At 41.3% G+C, this 25,624-nt stretch overlaps 8 protein-coding genes across 8 annotated transcripts; 3 read left to right on the forward strand and 5 right to left on the reverse strand.

Annotated features, from left to right (window-relative positions):
• Positions 1–682: 682 nt before the first annotated feature.
• On the forward strand, positions 683–3,785 carry ypt1_1 (ras GTPase; the record flags this gene model as incomplete). Its single annotated transcript, XM_064823914.1, has 4 exons — positions 683–741; positions 804–909; positions 968–1,894; positions 1,947–3,785. 4 exons carry the CDS (start codon positions 683–685, stop codon positions 3,783–3,785), a joined length of 2,931 nt encoding a protein of 976 aa, XP_064688739.1.
• Positions 3,786–3,882: 97 nt separating this feature from the next.
• On the reverse strand, positions 3,883–5,871 carry ATC70_004613 (Endopeptidase S2P; the record flags this gene model as incomplete). Its single annotated transcript, XM_064823915.1, has 5 exons — positions 3,883–4,501; positions 4,562–4,921; positions 4,983–5,222; positions 5,297–5,795; positions 5,853–5,871. 5 exons carry the CDS (start codon positions 5,869–5,871, stop codon positions 3,883–3,885), a joined length of 1,737 nt encoding a protein of 578 aa, XP_064688740.1.
• A 6,510-nt stretch (positions 5,872–12,381) lies between these two features.
• On the forward strand, positions 12,382–12,713 carry ERD2_2 (endoplasmic reticulum retention protein; the record flags this gene model as incomplete). Its single annotated transcript, XM_064823916.1, has 2 exons — positions 12,382–12,450; positions 12,504–12,713. 2 exons carry the CDS (start codon positions 12,382–12,384, stop codon positions 12,711–12,713), a joined length of 279 nt encoding a protein of 92 aa, XP_064688741.1.
• A 151-nt stretch (positions 12,714–12,864) lies between these two features.
• On the reverse strand, positions 12,865–16,342 carry ATC70_004615 (uncharacterized protein; the record flags this gene model as incomplete). The annotated part of the gene is made up of 9 exons (XM_064823917.1): positions 12,865–13,091; positions 13,145–13,339; positions 13,390–14,240; positions 14,303–14,461; positions 14,523–15,144; positions 15,201–15,761; positions 15,818–15,973; positions 16,047–16,193; positions 16,249–16,342. 9 exons carry the CDS (start codon positions 16,340–16,342, stop codon positions 12,865–12,867), a joined length of 3,012 nt encoding a protein of 1,003 aa, XP_064688742.1.
• Positions 16,343–16,563: 221 nt separating this feature from the next.
• Positions 16,564–20,921, reverse strand: ATC70_004616 (UDENN domain-containing protein; the record flags this gene model as incomplete). The annotated part of the gene is made up of 5 exons (XM_064823918.1): positions 16,564–17,127; positions 17,189–17,425; positions 17,479–20,028; positions 20,081–20,734; positions 20,790–20,921. The coding sequence occupies 5 exons, from the start codon at positions 20,919–20,921 to the stop codon at positions 16,564–16,566; spliced, it is 4,137 nt and encodes a 1,378-aa protein (XP_064688743.1).
• A 224-nt stretch (positions 20,922–21,145) lies between these two features.
• ATC70_004617 (uncharacterized protein) lies at positions 21,146–21,562 on the reverse strand (the record flags this gene model as incomplete). The annotated part of the gene is made up of 1 exon (XM_064823919.1): positions 21,146–21,562. One exon carries the CDS (start codon positions 21,560–21,562, stop codon positions 21,146–21,148), a length of 417 nt encoding a protein of 138 aa, XP_064688744.1.
• A 1,121-nt stretch (positions 21,563–22,683) lies between these two features.
• ATC70_004618 (uncharacterized protein) lies at positions 22,684–23,559 on the reverse strand (the record flags this gene model as incomplete). The annotated part of the gene is made up of 1 exon (XM_064823920.1): positions 22,684–23,559. One exon carries the CDS (start codon positions 23,557–23,559, stop codon positions 22,684–22,686), a length of 876 nt encoding a protein of 291 aa, XP_064688745.1.
• A 1,015-nt stretch (positions 23,560–24,574) lies between these two features.
• On the forward strand, positions 24,575–25,276 carry ATC70_004619 (uncharacterized protein; the record flags this gene model as incomplete). The annotated part of the gene is made up of 2 exons (XM_064823921.1): positions 24,575–24,578; positions 24,786–25,276. The coding sequence occupies 2 exons, from the start codon at positions 24,575–24,577 to the stop codon at positions 25,274–25,276; spliced, it is 495 nt and encodes a 164-aa protein (XP_064688746.1).
• Between the last annotated feature and the right edge of the window lie 348 nt (positions 25,277–25,624).

Genomic DNA, 25,624 nt, shown 5'->3' on the forward strand with positions numbered 1-25,624 from the left:
TTAGCCTCTTTTCATTAGAATTTTAGCTTTAGAACACACATTTAGAAAATAAATTGATATAGATATCCACTAAATGCCCCTAAAAAGTGCTGTGGCATACTATAGTAGTCGAAAAATGCACCTACACAGTGCAAACAATCTGTTTCTGACAGCAGGTTCTAAAATTACCACACTGGGGATAAACAACACAAACAAAGTATAATGCACAAACACGCTGTAATGCAAAAAATGCTGCCAAATAAGGAAGATTTACTAGCTGAGCGAGTATCCGAGAGCGTACCAAAATACTAAAAGGGATGAAAAGGCTGGAACATCTTTAACATGTCAATGATAGGACAAGCAATTTCAATCATGCCCTTAGCAATCAAACATCAAATGGATAGGATAAGCACCCTTAAAAGCCAAGCTTCTTGAGTGAGCATGGCCTCAGGTTTGAAAGTAAGCCTTTGAGAGACTGGTGGAAGAAGGCTACACCATCTATTTGTAATCAGTCTTCCATTGTACACATTTAAGCAATCTTTTCATTTAACCCCGGCCAGACGGCACTTTTTTTTTTTTTTTCTGTCTTTTTTTCAGTTTCATCAATGATAGATGCTTCTCTTTTCTCTTTCTCTTTTCCCACTCTCTTATACTGCTCCTCTTTTATAGATTTCTCATTTTAACCATTTAATATCAGTACAGAATGTCGGCACCACCCGATGAAACCTCACCCAATTTGAGACAGAGAGTCAGCCGTGCATGGTAAAGTATTCTGCGATCATGTCAATGTGGGCCTGCGAGATACTGACGACCGAGTTGTTTAGCGACTTGTGTAGACGAAAAAAAGTAAAGTGCGATGGAGCAACTCCTGTTTGTACCAATTGTAAAGCGATAGGTCTAGAATGCACTTTCAAAGACATGACAAAAAAGGTATATTTGCATCTAATGCCTCTCTACGTTCTGCCTGCTAACATGATCAACGCACCAGCGAGGACCACCAAAGGGATACATTGAAGCGATAGAGAATAGACTGTATAAATTGGAGAACTTTCTGGCTGGACTGGCAAAAGGTGGAGATGTGCAATCAAAGCAACTGTTATCGGAACTCAACTCTCCATTGGAAACACCTTCTGGAGAACAGATTCGGGCGAGGCCGGTCAGGAGAGCTCCTCGATCTGAAAGAAACAAGGTGTTTTTTTGGCAGCAAGATAAAGCGGGGAAGCGCAAAAGAGATAGCCTCGTAGAGCATCAACTGGGCGGGCAGAATCACACAATAGACGATCACGACGACGACGGTGAGGAGGACATGGATACCAACACACCGCACCAGCAGCAAAGCCAGCATAAACGAGAAGAGTCAGTGGACGAAGGCCTTGGCCAATTGGCGATGGATGAGAATGGGCAAGTGCGCTATCTGGGAAAGTCGTCAGGTTATTACCTTCTGCAGAACAGCAGAACATATCAAAATGGAGCGTTTCATTTCGCAAACTACGGAAATCGACCTCGAAACAGAAAGAGAAATAGATCAAATAACGTCGATCCTTTGGAATTGCCACCGAAAGATCTATCCGAGCACTTGATTCGACTGTATTTCAAGCACTTTTACCCATTTCTACCGCTATTCTACAAAAGACAGCTATTCAGTACCATTGATCATCCAGCCATGGAGCCAGTAGCACCACTCTTATTGAATGCCATCTATGCGGTGGCATCTCGCATATCACCTGATGTCCGAGTGAGATCTGATCCCGCTTCACCTGATACAGCTGGCGATGTATTTTTCGAGAGAGCAGAAAAGTTACTAGATGAATCGTACGACACACCGAGCATATCAACTGTACAAGCGCTTGTTTTGCTAGCCAGCCATCAGCATGGCGCTATGAAATCAGCCAGAGCGTGGCTGTATAGTGGCATGGTAACTGAGTTTTTCTATGGCGATGTTTTCGGCACTAACCTGGTGATATTAGGCTTTCAGAATGGCCCAGGATTTGGGCCTGCATCGAAATTGTGATCATTGGAATATCCCTCCAGAAGAATGCGAGAGACGAAAACGAGTGTTTTGGTGCTGTTATGTGGTTGATCGACTAGCAAGCGCCATGTATGGAAGAGCGTCTACATTTGAAGAACGCGATTGTGATGTGCCTTTCCCCACTGTCGATGACGATGATGTGATACAGGAAGACGACCCCAACTCGACTCTACAACAGCCGTCATTTCGACTACTAGAAGGGTTCACCAACCTCATCAAGATTTGCGATATTTTAGGCCACGTATTAAAGAACATTTACTATGTGCGTTCGCTGCAATACACAGGAGCCAAGCAAGCTGACTCTGTGTTGACAACGTGGAACAAGAAGCTGCAGCAATGGTATGCCCACTTACCGGATTCGCTGCAGATCAAAAAAGATAGCAGTAATAGCAACCATACCCTTCCTCCGACTGCTGTCTGTCAGTTGCACATGATTTACCATACTACAGTCATTCTGCTTCATCGACCCTTCATTCCTGGTCCTAATCAAAGTCTATTGCCATCGCTATTGCCCTGTGCCTCGATATGTTCCGCAGCTGCCGACTCGGTATTATTCATCACCAACACCATGCTCGCTGAAAACAAGCTCCGTTATGTCATGAATTATGCTGTTTACTACATCTTCACTTCAGGCATCATCTTTATACGAAGCGCGTGTGCTGTCAAGCCAAGCAATACACCATCACTGTCATCCGAAGATAAATCACTGGAGGCCAAAGTCAAAGTGACAAAATGTATGCAAGCACTAGACGAAATAGAAGCGACATGGACTACGGCGAGCAAAAGTTGCCAAATTCTAGCCGAACTGAGTGGGTTTCGTGATGCTGATTTTCACAGTAGCAACCAGCAGCAGCAATACAATACCAACCAATGGCAACATCAAACTGTCAACTTGACGAGACAGCAAGAGCCGCAGCAGCAACCTCAGACAGATAGCAGGAGCACGCCAGCTTACCTACATCCTATATCTCCACAATCATCCACCTCCTCGCCACAATTACAGTACGAGCAACACCAGCGTACAAACAGCAGTAATTTGAGATTTCCCATCATTCGTGCTGATCAAAAGAACGATGATCTGGAAGCAAGGCGGCTATATGCTTCCTCATCTACTACTCTTAATATGGATTTTGCAGCTGCCAATCCGTTTCAGGTACAAAACAACGGCCCTGTCAATAATGCCACTGCTATGGATCCATTTGCTGCACCAGGCATCATTCCCATCCCATCGCCACGACAGTATGATCCTTTGGGCAATGCATTTTGGGGTGTGCCTTCTTCGCTGGATGTGAATGAGTGGAACAATTTTATGAGCTCCAATCTAAACGGACAGCAGCAGCAACATGACCCATTTGCAAGCGCTGATACTACTTGCTTACAGGACAGACAAGTGTACGAAGCACAAGCATCAGCAGCACCATCCATATCTACTTCCAGTAACATTCTCGGTAACTATCAACCAACAGCAGGAGAGAAACAACGCCTGATCCACACAGATCAGCATGTGGATGTCTTGTCGGGCGTATCTGTGCCTTTGGATCAGTCAACTACTAGCAGCGGCGCAAACACTTCTACACTGATGAGTTATTTGCCACAGCTACAGAATGAAGATGGTCAAAACACATCGAATAATAGCAGTAATAATAATAACGACGCGAATCTTACACTTAATAATAACCCCAACAAACCATCACTACCACCGCCAGCATCAATACCAATGGATAGCAGACCATCAACATCAACAGGTGCTGATTTAGCCAATGCTTATTATTGGTAGTGAATAAAATGTAAAAAGCCCTTGTTATTATACGTTACATCTTTACACCTTTTTTTATTATTAAATTCAGCTATACTGTAGTTGTAAGTTTATATGTCTAAACAGTTGCATTGTTGGTTTGGCTATAGAAGGCAATGACATTAGCACTCTTGTTTGAGATGAACTGCTTGACACTCTCTTGAGTTGTTGAATTGATATCACCACCAATAGATTCTTCAAATGTTTGGTTGAACACTGCGGTCAAGCCGTCGGCAGCAAAACCTGGGGGAATGAAGGCAGTGAGGCCAGGTACGTCGCCTATATCTGACATGCTTTCATTGCCGAAATTGAAGCCAACCTCTGAGCCCAGGCGGGGCAGAGACTGATCCCATTCAACATCAGGAGAGATCATGTCAACAACGCTGTCAATGAAAGGGTTCATTACTGTGGGATTGACCAAGGTCTGACTCAAGTTGAGGAGGAGAAGCTCATAGTTGTTCAGGAATTCTTTGTTTGCAAAAAAGTGCTTGGTCAAGGGACGAAGATGGAAGCCAGGATGGTTGCTGTAATTGCCATCCAGCATGTAAGACTTCAAAAAGATGGAAGATCCAATGGATGTATCTAAATCAGCAGGAATATAAATCATGCGCTTGGTATCCGGATCGCTGTAGACGTAAAAGTTGTCTGCCAATGTCATGTAAGCATCAGAGAAACCCAACAAGTTTTCAATAGCCATACTATGGATCCATGTTAGTTGACACGTTATTCCTGTAAACACACATGTGTATCGCACTCACGCTCTAGTGAATCCATCCGTCTCGAGCCTCTTTTTCCATTCCTTGACAGATGTAGCGTTGTTGGTCTGGTTGATAAACTTGGTGAAATCTCTCAATTCCTCATAGTCCTTTGGGTTTTCATCATCCTTGGTGCCTGCTTTAATCTTGTATTGACCCAAGCTGTAGAGCGTTGTGTTGTCGCCGTAATAGCTTAAATCAGAGACCAAGAATTGAGTTTGAGTCATAGACATCGCCTGTCCTTGATACAGATAGCCAGATTTGTACTTTTTATCGCCATCAGCAAACTCGTTAGCGAGCCAAGGATCCTGGAAAGTCTCAATAAAGCCATAGAAACCAGCAGGCTTGTTGTTGAAGAAGACGCTAGTGCAACATACAAATATGGGTCAACATACACAATACGGGCGATTTGGATTAAACATACCGAATGTAAGAGTATTCAGTGCAAGGAACACCGACCGATTTCAATGTAGCAAATGCAACACGTTCACGAACATAAGAGGCATCATATCCCATTGCACGCAATTTGAACTTTTTGTAGCCAAATAGATCGTCATCAGCCTTCTTGCTGATCTTGACATTGTAAGAAAGCTTTGGGATCCAACGAGAACTACGGCCAGCAACTGACACCTTGACATTTTCAACAGTTTGCACCTTTTGCAAGCTATCGTTTTTTTTAAAAAAAAAGAGTCTAGTAGGTGATACAAGCAAAAAAAAATACATAATGCATTCATTTACCCATAGTAGGTCATGTTCAATTCCACATCAAGATCTTCGTCGAGTTGGTTTCCATTCAGGGCTTCGATAGCAGTTGCATTTCCCCAGAGATGGATAGTGGGGATTTGGTCCTGAAGATGCAAATCAGTTTCAATTCTCTTGATGGCAGGAATGGGTTTCAAGATTTGAGGCAACGATGTAACATCGTACACATTGGAAGAGCGATTGAAGAATTCATTGTAGGTTGTCTTGTTCATGACAGGTGGACGTGAGAAAGCTTCAGAGGCATTGATTTGTTGCATGGCGTCTAAAATAGCGTAATGGTAGCCAGTTTGAGCGACGGGTGCGTCTCCTTGATAGAGAAGGCCGCCATCACCGGCTTTAGCAGCGAGAGGATAAGTAGTGTTGTCAACTACAACTGCAACAGACATGTTGCTACTGTTTGCAGGGGCAGCAATGACATTGTAGGTGATGTTTTGCTGCTGTGCACTTACAAGCGAAGCCAACAGAAGAGAAGATGCTATGGGTAATGTGTGAGTATACTAGTTTGTGTTGGCATGATGTCTTCATTCATTACCAATGCCTTTGAAAATCATTTTCTGTAAAATGCAAAATAAAGAAAAAAAAAAAAAACGGGAAAAAAGTAAACCAGATAAAGCTCTCTCTCTTATATACCTTTTTCCTATTATAATTCCGTTTGAAATGGGATTGCCATCATGATATTCAGGCTAAAAATTAGGCGTGAACCGAGAATTGCATGAAGGCTCTCTCTCTCTCTATAGCATGATGCTGTGGCCCTGCAGTATGCAACATGTAAACTTACTTGCATCAGTCAGCTGCTCTAGGAGTTTTTGTACACATGGGTGTCGCACAAACGATGCTTGAATGATATAATCGCATTTCAATGCGATGGTAACTATGTCATTTTTCAGGTTTCAACAAGAATCAAGATTTCCCGATGCCGCGGTTTATCAGATTCAAAACCTATAACAAAGTTCGGGAAATCCGGCCGCCGATGTCTTTGGCCATACAGCATCGAGATCCTGGACAGATTTCATGCAATGCAAAATGATCACCAAGGGGTCGCATTGGTAATACTACTATTGAATGGTGGCTTTATTTGTTTGCATTTTTACTACATACAGCACTGCGCTGACTGGTTTGCATCGATTGACATGCAATGCTTTTCAGCGCTGTTATAACTAGAGTAAATGACTCCATTACGCATTTGATGACTTGAGAACACTCTAAAGTATGACGTTTTGATGGCTTGATGTACGAGCACCTTATAACCTGACATTTGAGACAGTTTTTGCTTGAGAATTTAGGTATCAAAGGTACTGTAATCAGAGTGGTTGTTGGAAGAGGTCATCTCAAATGTGTAGGCAGGGGCAATCTTTGTTTGAATGAGCGATTGCAATGAATAAATCTATCAAACATAATCTGCCCAGAAAAGCAAAATAGTGTAGCCAAACTTATATAGTGCTCCTCAATTCATGGTTCTGTTGACATCAGCTTCAGAAAAATCGATTGTCTGCAAAAGAGACGCATTTTGGCGCAAGAAACATGTGAATCTTCGGTTATGTTTTTTTGATCCAGATTGGTCGAAATTGAATTAAAATCGACTTCATTGATCTATTCTGTCAGATTCGACTATATAAATGGTAGTGATTCTTGCATACTTCCTTTAAGCTTTCTTGGAGTACTTTTCAAGGCGCATCCAACGGTGTCAAAAATAACAGATGTTTTGAATAAGCTTAGAGAGGAATTTTACATAATGTAAAATGGCTATTTTGGCCAAAAGGTCGAAGTTTTACATATCAAAGCCCAACAAAGATGATTTTAGGGGGGTACGTTGAATCGATAGAAACATTTTGATTCAAGATATACTATAGTAAACGTCTTCATTTTCAAGACCAAAAATGCGATCGTTTGATTTTTGATGAAAACCGTGAGGGATACCTCATGCTTTTTGGTCGATTTTTGGCCATGTTTTTTTGATCCCCAAAAAGTTGAGAAAAGGTGTCAAAAAGTAAGTGCTAGATGAGAGAAATTGTTTGGTGTTACTCTGATGGTCCAAAACAGCTTCTAGCGCAAAAAAATAGCACTCAAATGACCTGTTTTTTTTACATAATTTTGAGTGGCAAAAGACGATGTAAGTATGCTATCTGCTGGTATATGCCTAATGACAAACTAGCCAAGCGTATCAATGGCAGAAGAAAGCCCAACAACACATCAAACATGCAGTTTACTGCTTAGCATTCTAACTCGAAGCTATGTTAACTATGCTTTCAAACCTGAGTAGATCACACAGGTCTAGTTGCTATATGTAACATACTTCTACCGTTCCTACTGTCGTCTAAACATTACACTGCGCCTTGTGTTACATTCATGCTTACATCTGACTGAATGCCATCTGATTTAGACAGATTGCGTAGCTCTCTGGCTATCCTTTTGCAAATGTGCGATACACGACATCTATTTTTAGTCATGAATGTATCTTCATAACCAGAAATCCATTTGAATAAAGAACAACACAAGTTATTTATTGCAACAATGTTTTTATAAATAATGTAGGACTGTACTCATCACCTTCAAATAAATCAAGACTGTATGGTTGCAATGTTTGGAGCAATACGACTACCTGTGAAACTCTATGAGCATTAATGCAATTTCAGCTCCTCTATACTGGGCTATGCAGTATAATTTGATCAAGAAAAAGCATTCAATTAGTACAACCGGCAAAATACAGCGATGGAGTCATAGATGCAAGGCAAGTAACATCACTCAGTATGCCGTTTCTTGTAAAGAGAAGATTTGTTAATGTTGTGTCATTACTATCAAGCAAATATAAGCCTGCCTGTACACCTGAGATCAAGCCAACTATGCACTAAGTCTCAACAATTGCAATTAACACCTAGTTCTAATGAACAAGCTACCTTGCCAAGCGCTCAAATATTTTTACTTGAAGGAGCACGGAGACCGCATGTAAGGATCAGAGACAATGTCCTTTCTAAATTTGCCATCATCAGCTGTTCAATACAAAAGTTAAACATCCATTTAAGAAATCCATGTTTATACACCACCTTGTTACATTGAGTACTATTTTTAAATTGTTTGCTATGGTGATATCAGTTCTTTATAAAGAGGAGGCATGTTAGTAAATTACAATGATGAGTGGCCTTTTACAAACTAAATAATCGCAGTTAAAATATTCAAGCATGACAAACAATCCTTTTGTGTAAGCGACATATGTTAGCAATTTTCGCTAAAGCATAAATAGCTGATAAAATTTACTATATATCCTACGCGTTCAAATCTATCCTAATACGCAAAGAAGCCATTCAAGGATGAATTGAGTACTTGATCCAGTCAGGCCGTCAGCCGCTACCATTGTATGAAGGAATATTATGATCGTACTACTACCACTCATCTATTTATGGAGCAACAAACATTAGAGAGATTGACCATTTTGGTGGCACTCTTCTAGTTAAAGTTTATGGTGTAACAGAAGCCCCATTATACTTTTGACCATTTCATTATTGCTTTAATATATGGAACTGTCGTGCAACATCTAATCATTCATTAAGGAAATCCGTCAAAAGCTATTTATTTAATGTAGTCTTTAGTAATCTTTTCATAAAATGTAAACAGTGCATATTCAATTGTATGTGTGTAAAAATTTGCATAGATAGTTCGAAAGATTTTATGTGTAAAGGGTATTGTATCGAACATGTGAATGTACGTGTTTATATAAAGTTATTGTTGAGCATATGTATTTCTAGTGTGAGGGTTTTGTTGATTTATACAGTGGTTTTACTAGTACCAGACCTTGGCAAAGGATGGGATCAATAAATAGATGATGCTATGTACAGGGCAATTCCATAACAATCATTTGCTTGGCTTGCTTGGCTGTGATCATGCCTAGTATATCCTTCTTGCAATTGTGTATGCATAGGAGCCGTACATAACGACCATTTCCGAAGTGTCAACATATACAGGTCCTCTGAAAGACTGCGAGTTGAACCATGTTGCTGCGTCTCTCGCCCAAAGTGTTTCTATAATTTGCTGGCTTGCTGTATCAAATCGAACCCAATTGGAACCGGAAGCGTAAACCCACTCAATTGTCATTGTGAATAATTGTAATTTGCTAAATATTTGTTTAAAAGAAAGATAAAGAGTAAAGAAGGAGAAAAAAAGAGAAAGAGCAAGTGCCACATTTATATATCTGTCGCAAAAAGTTCTTTTGATCTGTGCACCACAATGACTCTTATTATTATCATCATTACACACAAGTATAGAGACACTCTGATCTATACACCTGGCGTCATTAAACACCTCCAACATTATTAATTCAACGTCTGCGCCATTTTCGGGTTGCGTAGCAACCGAGAGCTACACATAAAACTGTGAATTGATCCTGTAAGCCAATAAAAGCGCTTAAAATATCTCAAGCAGTGTAGTTAATCATAAAAAACGGAATTGGCCCTTATCAAACTGCGCCTCCGTGAAACTTTAGAGCCATCCATCTGACTGAATATGGTCTTTTTATATTCAGTGCAGACAGATTGTGTAGCGAGAGTATAGTAATACAGGATCTATTAATATATAGAACTCATGAATGGCCAGAGTGTAGATGATGGAGTGTGGCACATTTGTCCTGATTGTTCTTTCTTGTATACATACAGTATATGCCGTATGTGTATATTTAATTTCATTTGACATGATCACTCACAAATCCAAATCAGTGGCTACCGTATATTCCCCATGTTACTAATTACAGGAAAGAGGCTTAAGAATGACAACGATCTTGCTTCGCAATTAAACAGGTATACTGAACTTTTGTTTATGCTCAAACTCCTTCAGGTCCGTAATCTGATTCCACTCTCGGAAATGCTCATACGTACTTTTATGCGTCATAAAATTTATGAAATTAGAATCAGTCACCTCCCTCTAATCGTCCATTGGCTAAAGATATACAGATACTGTCTCTGGAAATTAAGGTTCAATGATTTCTTACTCTAGATGTAAAGCTAGGTATAATTAAGTTGGCTGCGGCTAATGTACTCTTCTCTCAATCATTAGTTCAGCTTACCTGCTTATTTCTCCTTTCTAGATACGTCATAAAGGTAAAGATTATCAGAGAGACTGACAGGTACTGCTACAAATTACATGGATGTTAAATCAAACTATTCATTATGTAGCTTCACTATGCATTTGCATAAAAAAAGTAGATGAAATGTGTGTCTATACCTGAGGGATACAGGTCAAAGTTGTATAGTGCACAGCGGAATTTAAAGCGGAGTTATACAAATTCAGGTACGCATGATCCAGGTTTCCATGGCAACTGAAATTGATTCTGATCCATCATCCGAAATGAGCACAGAGGGTCGTGATGAGCCAAGGGTTACATGTCTTGGCCAGAAAACTACACATAGAGCTTAACCATGCTGCTATGTTTAACATTGAATATTTGTTTGGCACGTCATATTTTTTGTATATCGCACCAAATGGGAGCTTATGCTCTCCTGCTTGGCGCAAAAAACATTTCATATTTAGACCGATAGAGTAGGCCAGATAGAGATCTCCATAATCTCATTATATTTATTGTGCACGATGCCAATCTCCTATGATACAAACTAAAAAAAAAGGGACTACTGCGGCCACAATGAAATACTCTTGAATATCTCCTAATTTGATGCCTCGCTAGACGTCATTCTCATTTCTGAATCAAAAGATATAAGAGTCATAAGCAAGTTGATATGAACCTTAGCTTGTATCATATCAGTTGATTTTGAATCATCTATATATTCTATGCTGTAATAATGACCACAACTAAAGTATTTTGAAATAAAGTGGCAAGCATCTGGTATTCCACGACAAACGAGATCAATCTTGTGAAAACTTGACGACACAAAGAAATGTGATATTGATATATATATATATATTCATCAACCAAGTAGATTAGGTGTAAAATGTAAATTTATAGTGATTTCAACGAGGTTGTTTAAGCGCTATGGCACGTTTTCAATAAAAATATATCTCCCTTTTGATAAATCTCTCTGCTTGTGGTGATACACATCACGAGAATTACAATAATAAATATATCCATCTTTTGTTTGAATGATCACAGAAGGTAAAGCAATAAAAACATACATTGCCCCCACAATCAAAACAGTGACAATCATTGTAAATCCAAGATTACTACAGACAGTCGAGAAAAAAATATCAAACATCGTCGATTAATGGTCAGGACATGGCATGATACAGCTCTTGTGATGATCTCATGTGTCCATCTTCCAAGCAAAGACTTGGTAAAAGAAACCAACCGAACGATTATCAACAGGTATTTAGTTTGATTTTACCCACTGATTTGTGAGGTGATGGCTCATATACCTAATAATACATGTGTCACATTTATGGGCTACAAGTAACACAGATGATATCAATTCAATATTGACAATGACAGTTAATAGTAAATGTATAAATGATGTATTCAAGGTGAGTCACCAAATGCCATACAATTAATGTAAGTACAATCAATAAGATGTGCTGTCTATCAAAAAAGGAAGTAAAGGGGTGGGGGTGAGGGGTGAATCAAAATACTCCGGAAATCATTTCAGGGAGACAACGTAATCACGCTTGTGATGTAAGCCATGAAAGCGTTTGCAAGAAGAGGATAGGCAATGAAAATCAATGTCATTTCAATAATATGGTTAGTTGAAATATTAAATGTTAATGAAGCTGGCCATCCGTTTCTTGTTACCTGGTCCATGATCATGTAACTCATTCCGATATTGCATTTATACGACAAATATGTGCAATTCTGTTCCACGGAAGGGCCTGTACATTGGTTGATAATGCAAATTGCTCGGTTTAGGATATAAATGGTAAAAACAAGTCAGATGTATTATAATTCCTTCTTTCTCCCTTCTACTCTGTCTTGCTGGTACCTGCTGCTAAAATGGCCTTTGACTGAACAAGAGGAAGCTTATCCAAAATAAGGGGGTTTGTGGAAAAAAAAAGTATAAATATCCCATATTCAACTCGTTTATCTTTCTTTTTCTTTTTTTTCCTCTTTTCATTCAACATTCAACAACAACAATATGATTTTTACTCCTTTGATGTCTCCTGCTACCTGCGAATTATGTGGTCAATGGATGCCTGGGCATAGTGTAAGTCATGCTATCTTTTTTTTCCAATACATTTTGCCTAACAGATAATACAGAGCAGCTGCCCTAGAAGTGGCGTGCATCCCTCGCAATGGACCATGGACATTGTAGATCCAATGAATTTCCAAGAATACAACGACAACAGTGAACTCACTTCATTCTCACACAACTGGTCACACGTTTACCATCTACTTGATGCTGAAAATGACGATGATTATCAAGAGTGGATCTCACAATGGATCGCAAACACACGCACACATATATAAACACGCACAAACACATATACATATACACACATTTCATGAAACAAACACAACGCTAGCATCTTGCAATGTACTACAACATCAAATTACACTACTAAATATCATCATATGCATTTTTATCGAATAAATTACCCCTTATTTTCCCATATACGAATTATTTGAAATTGACAGAGTGTTGCTGGTTTTTGAATATTTCATTTCGCATAATGGCATCTAAATCACTCAGAGCTACTCTTGCTTGGTACCGTGTCAGGTCATCAGGATCCGTTTCCTCAATATATCTCAGTGTGCGGTATGTCCGTCTAAGGCTCTCTGCAGGATATTCATATAATGTTTGAGATGCTAAACCTCTAAATAGAGATAAAATTAAAACAGTGGCAGCTGATATATGTGTGTTAGTTAACTGTTACATGTTGTAGACACCAACAAAATACCTCGTCTCACTTCTGGTGTCTTTTCAATCTCCAGAATGTTTAGCACCCAGTCTATTAATTCACTCATTCGTGATGAGAGAGCTACAGGACATGTTTGGCATGCCATACTCAATAGGGATAAGGTTGATACGCGAAGATTGCTATCTTCGTTTCTTCTTGCCAATACCGTTTCAAGAGGTCTCACCAACGTGTTGACTAGAGAATAAGTGTGAGTATCTACTGAAAGATGAAGCAGACAATCGTACCATATTTTCCCAAGGCATCACCACATCGTTGAATGGTTTGCAATAATGCTTCTCCAATGCGAAGTCTGTTGTCTAGTTTCTGCTTATCATCGCTGTAAATGTCTCCCAATTTCTTGATAATTTGATTTCCATAAGCGTCTGTCATGGCTGATAAACCCTTGACTGCATTCAAGTAGATATAACTGTCTTCATCCTGCACCAGCCGAACAAAAATATCCAACAGCTGATCAAGACCCTCTCCAGAGGAAACCAAAGGGTCTCTTGCCAGGGCCATTCCCTTCAACATACCCATGCCGTGCGCACGGATTGGTAGCAGATCGTCCTGCAGCGATTTCATGGCTTCTCTATACTTTTCCTTGCTTGCTTCTAATGATGTACCCGATGCTTGTTTCATACCAGACATTTTTTGTGCAGACAGATATGATGTAATTGCTAATAATACTTCATTGACAGATTCCTGCACAAGCTCAAATGGATATTTTTCCAGCTGTTTCAACGGATCCACAGACGCTTTTAAAAGTTGAATAGCTTGATCGCTTAGTTCGTCGTTTTCATGCAAAACAGCACGTATCAGATTAATGGCTAATACCAGTGATTCAAAGTCGTCCTCCACAGAAAACTGCTCATCATGAGCAGCGTCCTCAATATCCTCTAAATCTTGCTGGCTGACAATGTTTGCGAAATCCACGCTGGAAGATGTTGGTTTCTCTTGTTTGTTCTTTTTGAATAGTCTCTCCACATGATCTTGTACGATATTGTTTGCAAATGAGATAATTTGTGTTGGCTTACCCAGGATAGTGGGACCCAAAGTATCCAACATTCCCATAATAAGATGGAGCGTTAATAAAATACTAAAAAAAAAATGCGTTAATTATTTTTTTACGCCCTCATTAGTCATGATGCTGATACTTACACTTTGGGGTCCTGTTTTCTTGCTTGCAGCGACGAATACTCGTTCAGCAAGAACACAAAGAAATCACCACACAAATCAGCATTATCGCTCATTTGGAGGAATTCGACCAAAATGCCTGCATGAATGGGCAATTCATTACCAGCAAGCAATTTAGGCGAACTAAAATAGCCCTATCTCTATCAGAAATCATGCTACAAGCAAACAAATAAAACCATTTTACCTTCTTAGTCGCAGTACAACGCCACCTGTAGGTCCTGGGGCGAAATATGCCACACGAGCGCCACTTAAATCAATCTTGTCCAACAGGATGCGCTTCAGTTCACGGATGGCATCCGATGTCGTGGTGATTCGAAAGTAAGTAGACAGCAAGTCAAGTACTGTCTCCCGTAACCCTGATTTGGACTGCACTGAAAACTCATATAGATGGTATAGTGGCGCAATGGATGATGACAGGAATGTTTGAATGACATCTGGTGATGGTTCTCCTCCAATCATGACACGATGAAGTGTATGTAGTAGCAGTCTTAATGCATCTTCTGACAAGGATACCCGATCCATGTTGGTATTAGTATCCACTGTAGCATAGTCTGTTGTATTCCATGCAGAGAGCAATGGGCCTACAATCTTGTCCACAATGTAAATCTTGGCGAGATCTGCATGTTTTCCTATGATGCGCCCAATAATAAATGTCACTGCTTGGCATGTGGGCGATGTCAATGGTTCTTTTTTGAGCAACTCCAGTAATTGCGGTGTAATGATCGCATAGTAGCTTTCAATCGATGTCATTTGCTGTGGAACTGATAATATCAGCTTTGCAATGCTTTCTAATTGGGCCAATTGTACTACAAGCAGTAATTCAGTTTCGACGTTAGTATCCAGACAATTGACATTCGCTTACATTGATCTACATGGCCAATGGTGAATTCTAGTATAATGGCTACGCCATTCGGCTTCAACAAGATGCGAGACAGAAAGCGACCACATATTGTTCGTAGCCAATTGGGAACAGGATGAAGAGGAGAGTTGCCCAGCAATGCCATGAGCGATTCCATTGCTCTAGGTAGATCAGAACGATCAAACAGCCACATGAACATGCGGGCACATTTGTCTCTCTCCTCTCTTTTCAAACCAACTTGCTTCTTTATTTGCGGTATCATGTTTCCCGGCGTCATTGGTAAACTGGATGTTTGCGAGGCGGATGGGTCGTTCGAGGCTGCTCGTTGCTGGAATGCTGAGGCAGGTGCATAGGCCAACTCCAACAATGCTGCGTATAAGTCTGGTAAATGGCGAGACATGAGAATGGAGGCGACGGTGGTGTAACTTTTACTGCTTGGCACTTTCTCGCTGTTGGCAATGACATCGACCAACGGTGTCACTAAATGGAGCAGCGAGTATATTGTTTCTGTGGATACAGTGTGTGGCTGATCCTGTTGGTCTTTCTCGTCTTTTGACAGTAGCTCTAACAAGAGTGGTATGAGATGTAGTCAAAAGCATGGCATACTCACAATGCATTACCATGATTTGTGTAGCCAGATTTCACTCTCTTTGACAACGGCACACCTACGCCAGGCAAGAAGCAAGGATAGAAACCCCAAGATATGACGACTTGAAGCAGCGTATGTATCAGTCTGAAATCTCGCACACCCAAATAGTCTTTATCGCTTTCATCCACTGCCACAAAGGGTGCATAAATCAGCAACTCATCCACTACAAATCAATCTCTCTCTCTCTCTCTCTCTCTCACCTCCAGATGCACAAACAGTCAATAAAGCAGTTTGTATCTCCAACAGCACTCTCAAGCACTCATCCACAAATGCTTTCCGAGGCTCTTTGTCATCCAATTTGATTTCGAGTTTTTCAAGACGCTGTACAAGTGTTTCCTCAATGGAACCTGCAAAAATCCATTAATGTCGAGTTGCGAAACAAAACACAGGTTGTCGTTGCACCTTCTTCTTTAATTTCAACCTTCTCTCCCACTAATTGATGCGCTTTCAGTAAGCAATCTTTCAAGTTGGCTTTATCCTGCTCATGATTCGACATTTTTTTTTTGACATAAATGGGAAAGAAAAGAAGCTGACAGAAAATATCATTGAAAGCTGAATAATATCGCAGGAAGAAGCAGTCAGCAAAATGTCGAGTCGGATCAAACTGCTGTATAAGCCTTTTACGGCACTGATATCCATGAGTGATACTTGCATAATAACTAGGAAATCGCTTTTATTTTTCTTTGTTCGATGTATACCAGTAACACTAGAGCATGATTAAACTACTTCAATGCTAGTGGCTTTTGTAGTGGTGACAGTAGCATCAGCACCTTCCTTCTTGACCTCTTCTGTCTTCTTCTTGAGAACTCTCTTTCTCTTCTTGGTTCTTTGTGAGGCGAGCGGTTTAGCTTGGCTTGCGAGCACTTCGTCCTCCTGCAATATATTATCCCATTCCTTCAGCAATGCCTCCAAATCTCTACGCCAGAAAGTTTTAGGTGGTGTGCCTTGTACGTCTTGTAGTTGGTTGAATTTGGCGTCCTTGAGTTTGAGCGCTTCGGCCACCTTTTGAGCAGTGAAACCACGGACATTAATACTAAAGAGATATTCGTAGCCTGTTCCGTCTTGGTCTTCGCTGTTGCTTTCGTCGTCATCTTCCACAATCAAAGCGCTCTTCTTCTTGCGAGGGAAGATTTGCTTCAGTCCATGTTTCTTCATATCAGCAACGACATCTTGCTCCTTGCGATTGACGTAAATCAACTTCTTGGTAATGACGAGATCAATGAACTTGGCCTTGTTGTCAAGACGATCAAATTCATCCTGGAGAACATGAATAAGGTGTTGCTATAAGATGCATGTTAGATAAATGCCTTTGGATCAAGTACGCTCAAAATGCAGCCTGTACCTTTCGCTTCTCATAGTACTCGAGACGCAATGGATAAAACTCCCTAAGAATCTCTTCGGGAGACTCGTACTTTTTCAGCTTGCCCTCTCGGTTGAAGCAAACCATGTTTGAAGTATTGAGATTGGATGTAAGTTTCAGAACCTTCTCAAGGCCACCAGCCTCAGCCTTGGCCAGGTTTGCCTCGTCTACTTCAAGCGTGAGTTCCACAGCACTGTCAGTTGAGTTGTTGAAGTAATCCTAGTCAAGCACACGTTATTACACTGTGATATCCATACTAGCCCAATACTTACGATAATGGAAAAAGGTGGATTTTTGTTGTCCTTGGGATCACGGCAGGCATCCAAAAAGTCCTTGTAGGTGTCAGTCCAGGTACGAAGAGGCAGCTCTGTAATCTTGATATGGCCCTCGGCATCCACGGCAGCAATGCCTTTAGTAACAAACTTGTTGCCCTCAGGAACAATTTCACCCTTGAAACCTCTGAACCATGGGCGCATGGGGACAAGTTCCTCGCCATTCATCATACAAAGGAGATTCTCTGCAATTTCCTTGGGATTATAGTTGGGGACGTTGGTGCTCCAGCCCATACCAATACCATCGGCACCATTGACAAGAATCATGGGAAGAATAGGCACATACCACTCTGGCTCAATAGGCTTGTTTTCTTCGATCAAGTAGTTGAGGAGCTCATCATCATCGGGATGGAACATCAAACGAGCAATCTTGTGAAGACGAGTGAACAGATAACGAGGGCTAGCAGCAGATTTGCCGCCTTCATGACGAGTACCGAACTGACCAGCAGGCACCAACAAGTTGATATTGTTGCTGCCAACAAAGTCCTGAGCCATGTTGATGACAGTGGAGGCAATCGTAGCTTCACCGTGGTGATATTGTGTGAGACCAGCAACGTAATTGGCAAATTGAGCGACCTTGACTTCAGTGTTCTTTCCACGCTTACAGGCACCAAAGAATACCTTACGCTGACCAGGCTTGAAGCCATCCACCATGCTAGGAATAGTACGGATATTGTTGGCCATACTGAACAGCATCAATTCTTGGTTGACAAAGTCATCGATTCTGATCTTGTTAACATTGTGGTCGATAAAGATACCAGGTTCATAGGTGTCCAGCCAGGCTTTACGATCGCTAACTCTGTCCTTGTTAAAGGCCATGTCAACCAGTTCACGAGCCTCAGGAGTGGGAGTAGCAAATTCCTTTCTGTGAATGTCCAATTGACCAAAGTATCTACGAGCATCCGCCTTGTCAGAGGTACCCAAACCCTTAAAGTACTTGGGCTCCCATTCACTATTTCTGTTGTGCTGTTCTGCCCAGGTCTCGTACTCTGGAATGGTGAAAAAGGAGATCTCCTCCTTGGTTCTCTTGTGCTTACAGCGGATAATAGGTGTGATGAACTCCAACAGGAAGCCTGGAATGTCTAGCAGGGAGGGGAACATGCTGTCGATAAAGTTGATCAAGAGACCCTTAATGTGTGATCCATCGTGATCTTGATCAGTCATCAGCATCAGTTTACCGTATCTTAGCTCACTGACATCAGTGTAAGTCTTGCCATGCTTTAAGCCAAGAATAGCCTTGATGTTTGTGATTTCGGTATTCTTCATGATCTGAGTGTTGGTAGCATCACGGACGTTGAGCACCTTACCGCGAAGAGGGAACACACCAAACTTGTCGCGGCCTACCACCGACAGACCACTCAGCACTAGCGCTTTGGCGGAATCACCTTCAGTGAGGATAAGAGTACACGACTTGTTGTGGGGACGCACACCAGCCAAATTGGCGTCTTCCAGCTTGGGAATCTTGAGGCGGCGCGTCATGCTAGTCTTATCAGCCCTTGTCATTTGCTCATCTTCCTTGAACTTGACCCATCGCACAATGTTATCGATGATACCCGAGTTCTTGATGTTTTTGATGAAGGAGTCGCTGATCTTGTAGGTGGAACCAAAAGCAGTGGCTCGCAAAGTCATGTTTTCCTTGGTTTGAGAGTCGAAGGCAGGGTTTTCAATCAGACAGTTGATGAAGAGACACATGTGGTTCTTGATCTGGAAGGGGCGAATGTTCTTGCTGTGCGCTTTCTTTTGGACTTCAGGAATCAAGGCCTTGACAATTTGATCGGCAACGTAGTTGACATGCGTACCGCCTTTGGCTGTACAGATACTGTTGACGAAACTGACTTGGTTGAATTGACCATCACTGACAGCAAAGTGGATGGTCCAGCGAGGGCTGTCTCTGGCGTTTTCAACAATCATGGTAGGAGCACCTTCCTTGGGACGGAACTCCATGGTCTTGGAGTACAAAGTGCAGTAGTCTTGGAAGTTCTTGACGTCAATCTTGTCGCCATTCAAGTAGACATTGACACCCTTACAGATACCAGCCAAATCATAGACACGCTTCTTGATGAGAGCTTCGAAATCCTCGTCCATCTCACTCAGATTGAACTTTTTCAGATCAGGACGGAAGGAGATCTTTGTATACTGCTCGCCTCTACCGTTGGCAGTGATCGCAGGCTTGCCAGTATGAGACATGTTATCCTTGAAGATTTGCTTGTACTTGAGCTTACGTTCTTTGTCACCCGTCTCAACAGTGAACTCTGTGCTGAAGATGTTGCAGAGTTTGGCACCATAACCGTTTCTACCACCAGTAACCTTCTTTTCATTGTCGTCGTAGTTGGAGGAAGTCAGCAGATGACCAAAGATCAGCTCAGGGACATAACAGTTTTCATCCTTGTGCATGGTAATAGGAATACCGCTTCCGTTGTTGTAGATGGAGATAAAGTTTGCTGTGCGGTCAATATTGACCTTAATGGCGTTCATGGAGGGGTCGCGGATCTAGGGAGCAGATTCAGTATATGAACATGAGTGTGTGATCTGCTGATACTACCTTATTGTCTGCAGCATTCACTAGAATCTCGTCAATGATCTTGTAGAGACCAGGCACGTATTTAATCTTCTTCTTGATGATGGCCTTTTCTTCAGAGTCAAACACATACATTTCCTGTTCTTCGGCTTCAATAGAACCAACGTATGTGTCTGGACGAAGCAAGATATGTTCCAATTGTGTCTTTTTCTGATAAATCTCCTCGATAGTCTTATTGCTGTTAGGTGCAGGTGTGCCTTCAGTACTATCTGCCTCTGACATTTCTACATCTGGACTCATGAAAGCATCCATTGTGCCATTGGCGCCTGCCTTGGCCTTCTTTGGTGCTGCCTTAGGCGTGGTAGTCTTCTTTCTTACTGCTTTGGGCTTGGGTGTAGAAGGTGAGTCAGACGAGCTTTCAAATGCATCGTCCTTCTGGGCTGTTGATACGGTGGTCTTCTTTGGCTTGGCTGTGGTAGTGGTCTTTGGTGTAGCAGCTTTCTTGGCAGCAGATCCCATATTGAAGATGGGCGCAAGAGGAAACTCGTTCTCATCGTTCTCATTGTTGTCGTCTGCGCTGATAGGCTTCTTTTTGGGTGTTCTTTTGATGGGTGTCTTCTTGACAGTGGCTGTAGTGGCCTTGGTTTTGCCTTTGGGGGCTGCGGCTGTCTTGCGTTTCTACAAGGCAACAGATATCAATACAAGCATCTCAATTCACTCTTTTGATGCTTACCTTTGCAGCAGGCGTTTCGTACTCGTCGCCTGAATCATCATCCAACTCAAACACATCATCATCGTCTTGGAAATCACCATCCTTGTCAGAATCAATCTCGTAGACTTGAGAATCGTCTTCAAAGTCGCTCATTTTGTCCTGATGCTTCTTTTGAATTAAGGGAAAAAAAGGTTTTTTCTTAAACCTGAATCTCAACTGCCCCTATTTCAAGTGAGACAGCATGTCGCGCCAACGCACGCGTCTAAATGGGGGAAGCAATGGATAGCTCAGAGTCACACGATAAACGTTGGTAAGAACAGTATCAGTTACAAAGGTCGATAACGAGGCTTTATTGAGATATAAACATGATAAGAATACTAGTCGAGACTGTGTAGTGCAACAATCTTTGTAATAACAACGCTTCTTTCAGCAAGATCATCAGGAGCAGCAGCATCAACGGCAATGCCATTCCAAGTCGCGTTGCTGGCAATACCATCGTCGTCGATAGCGCTGTTCAGGGTGATATTGAGACGGTGAGTGGTGGTATCAACGACAGCTACGTCTTCTTTATTGGCATAACCATCGTAGTAATTGGCTTCACGTTGGTCTGTGGCGCTCTTGCTGAAAGGTTCTTGATGGCTGAGAGTCAGGGCTAAAATAAGAGCAACACCTGTAATCAAAGGAATGATGATCCATGCTGCCATGGCTTCCTCACTACATCCACAGTCAGCGGCTCTGCTTGAGGATGCAGATCTGGACGACCTTGTTGATTTGGAAGAGACGGATGATGGCATGTGTGTTGGTTTGGTTAATTTGAGTGAGGAATGTTTGTTGATGAATGTTGGTTTTGAAACAAATTCAGTGGAATATCAGCACTGGATATATACTGCAAATCTAACAATGGACACATGTACAGCCGTATAGCTACCACTAGTGCGTATTTTGGTTGTCAATCCTCATCAAGGCCAGTGGTCATTGTAGTAGTACGTCGACTCTTAATTTACAGGTCTCGTTGAATTAGAAATGTTGCCATACATACGGTATATTCATTGTCTCCACATAATCTAAAATGTGGTCTCCATGTTGCTTCTGATGTATAGCATGCTATGGAAAAGGGTATCTTTTGTAAGCATCTTGTCCATGACATCAGCGTTTGTTGATGCGATCGATAACCACAATCTTCAAGCATTACTCTGATTGAGGATGATCGAAAAGGGCATGACAAGATGACAATGGATCGTTCCCAGTATACAATTTCTGATCAATCTTGTGGTGGTCCATATTTGATTGCTACCAAATGATGAAAGAATGGAAAACTTGGTATTCCGGTAGCGAGGATCATCGTACCATAAGGTTTCAGATCCATTCTAGAACATGGTTTGCCGAACATTGCTTGGGATGGCTAATATCGACTCATTTTCCAAAAGGTTGAGCTTGACTCTAAATGTGGAGTAATTGCACTATCTGTGTCTCTTCTGAGAGTGCTCACCTGGTTGCAATACTGGAATCCCTTCAAATTAAAATGTTGCAGTAGATGACACACCACTACCGACCTTCCATTTTAAGCAACCGCCCCTGAAACGGATCCTTTCTGATTTCTGCAAGGATTTCTGTTTACCACCACATCTGACAAGATAGAGCTGTATATTCAATTGAGTCAGCACAAGGAAAAGATAAGTCTGTTTATTGATAAATGAATACAAAATGCGCCTTAAACCGCTCGCTCTGGGACACTTGTTCTTCATTGACCAATGTGGAATATATGATTAAATTTAGAAGAAACGGAGTTGTCGTGCAAAGGTACACCTAAAAAAAGCGGCAAATCGGTAATGACATTGAAAAAGAAGGAAAAGAAGGAAAATAAGAAGGGAGAGAAATACAGAGATTGGAAGGGGGTGTCGTTTATTAGCCATGTTTACTTTTTTGATCTTCCTAATCTATGAACTCGAAGATGTCTACGCATATTGCTCTGTACACTGAATTGTCGTCCACATCCCTCTTCTTGACACACAAAAGGCTTTTCCCCAGTATGGGAATAAGTATGAATTCGGAGCGACGAGGGACGATTGAATGCCTTGTTGCAAAAGGGACAGTAATATCTTCCTGTCTGCTCATCTCTTGCTACCAGCACATTTTCATACTCTTCTGTCTTTTCTTCATGCTTCCTGTCTCCCAGTTCATTGAGAAATAGCGTTGGGCTCATGTTCAGTGCAACATTCAATTGCTTTTGCTGAGGGGAATCTTTGAATTTTGCTGGTGGACTATCTGTATGTGCTCTTGTTGCGTGTGGTTGCTGCTCGCTGATGAAGGGTAAATTACTGGAGAATAGATCATGCTGAATGGTTGTGTTTGCAGAGACGGTGCGGCGGTGTCGACTCTTTGAGGATGAAGATGATGGGAAATGAGGAGTGGTGGTTAATGAAGGAGGAGGAGGAGGAGGAGGAGGAGGAGCAGAAAATACCATTGTAGAATTAGCAAGTGATATCGATCTGGTATGACTCGCACCAGGCGGTCTTCTATAGTTCTGTGTTGTGGTAATAGCAGTAGCATTGGTAGGCGGCATCATCATCCAACTCGGCTGGTGGTTTTCACTTCTCTCGGGTATAGCATTAGAAGCAGGTGCTGCTAATGACAATTGCTGTAGTTCAGATGGAAGACTACTAATGCTAGCACTCTGTCTATTGTGTTGCCTTTTTGGTTGATCTAGAGTAGATGTATTCAAAAGGAATTGAATAGACGGTAAGCTTGGTTTTTCATATGTTTGATGCTGTTGATGCTGTTGATGAGACATTGGAAGAGAAAGAAAGGAAAGAAGCGAAAGAAGAAAGAAATGTTTGTGGAAACGGATTGACCTAAATACACAAATCGGAGTCCCAGTTTGCCTTGCTGCCGTTGGTAACCTTCATCCCACAAACAGATCAAGTATTGCTCCTATACTCTCGTTTTTAGTGATCGACCACTATCTTTTGCCGATCATCCTAAATCAATTAAGAGCTAATATTGCTAAGCTGATATTTTTTTAAAAGTCCATCCAATTTAATGCCAAAAATTATTGGAAAACTCTTGGGATTTATTGCTGTTCTCTTTGCAATTCAAGCTGTTCCAAAGAATGCATGCCTTGGTAATTCACAATCCTAACATGGTTGTAACGAATTGAATTTGCTTATTTGTCAGTTCAAGATTCTACGATCAACGCAATTGGCCACGTTGTGATACAGAGTCTCAGAAAAAAGCATTTTCGATTTTCCAATGTTCTCTGATGATTTGCAGACCAAATCAGAGACACGCTTAATTTACATTGAATTCTAAGATTTTGGTCTAGCACAGCTAGCAAGAGAAGAGTTCTGATGATTTGATCCAACAGCTCTTGATCAGCATTGTTCAGTCAGATCATAGACCGCTCGATCATATCCAGGACAGCGAGCGCTCAAGATTTACGCAATCTGCCCACTGCATACCTATTATTACATTCTGTTGTTTAATGCGCCATCATTTCATCTCACTCAACGATTGAATTAACATGAGTTTCCTCTGTTTATGCAAAACTAATGCCCCAAGAAGACACTATTATAAACAACGAGCGACAGGCAGCTTTGATATAAAGTGTATATGATGCTGATTCATAATAAAATCTGCTTCTTGACTATAGGCCCTCATGTCAGAAACTTTTAGAACTAATTTCGAGCTATGAAACTAACTCTTTTAGGGTGCACTACATCTGTATCCATCAGAGAAACGTTTTTTCAGGCAGCCATCATACTCGTATTGCTTCTTTCTTCTCAAATAGATTCAAAATACTACAAAATATGGGTACATTTAGACCGTTATTTCTCGCGTTAGGAGCCGTTTTAGATGGTCAGAATAGCACCAAACAATTGCTCTCATCTAGCACTTACTTCCTGACACCTTTGCTCAACTTTCTAAGGACCAAAAAAAAAACATGACCGAAAATCGACCAAAAAGCATGAGGCACCCCTCATGGTTTTCATCAAAAATAATCCACCACTCCTGAACAAGAGGCTCAGGAACCAGCCGACCCACTCCATCAGGAGGCAGTAGCACCAGTTGATCCAGTTGAATCTGTCAAGCCACAGACTGTAGCATCACCTTCAGTTGCACCAACCACTGTCTTTGATTCATCCTTAACTGTGGAATTTCATCAGGATGACAACCTTGATGACAAGGAACCAGCTTCTTCAGATGCACAGGAGACCGTTCACCTCACCAGCGAGGAATCAGAATATGAAGGAGGTGATACATCTGAAAGCTCTGTAGAATATACCAATTACGAGAACAGATATAATCTTAGTAAGGGTAAAAAGAAGGGTTCTAATGCTGTAGGTGACACAGCACAGAAGGCCTCTCAGAAGCGTTCTATTAGGGAACTGGCATCTACTCCACCAGGATCTGATCAAGAGGGATCTGCCAAAAAGGCTTTCAAACAACAAGAGGACAGCCATATGGACGAGGCCGAGCAAGGCAACTCCTCCACAATCAAATCACTATAATTTTAATGAGTGCGTCAAACCAAAATAAGAATATCAAAATTAAGATAGGTTCCATCAACTGTAGGAACCTTAACAAACAATACAATCCAAACACAACAGCACAATGTATAAGATATCTCAAAGGAGAACTATGCAACATGCTACTATGCCAGGAAACTAATATCCCCTCACACTTATTTGATACCGTTACAACTGATTTCCAATACCAGTTCCAATATCACCAAGCCATATGGACCGGTAATTGTGGAATAATCAACTTCAACCAAGCTCTACAACTACAACATCTAAAGACTTTTGACGAAGGAAGAGCCATCTTGGCTAAGCTCTCTCTTGTCAACAACAATATGC

Source organism: Mucor velutinosus (genome assembly GCF_035048745.1).
Source record: "Mucor velutinosus strain NIH1002 chromosome Unknown tig00001540, whole genome shotgun sequence".
Taxonomy (NCBI): Eukaryota; Fungi; Mucoromycota; class Mucoromycetes; order Mucorales; family Mucoraceae; genus Mucor; species Mucor velutinosus.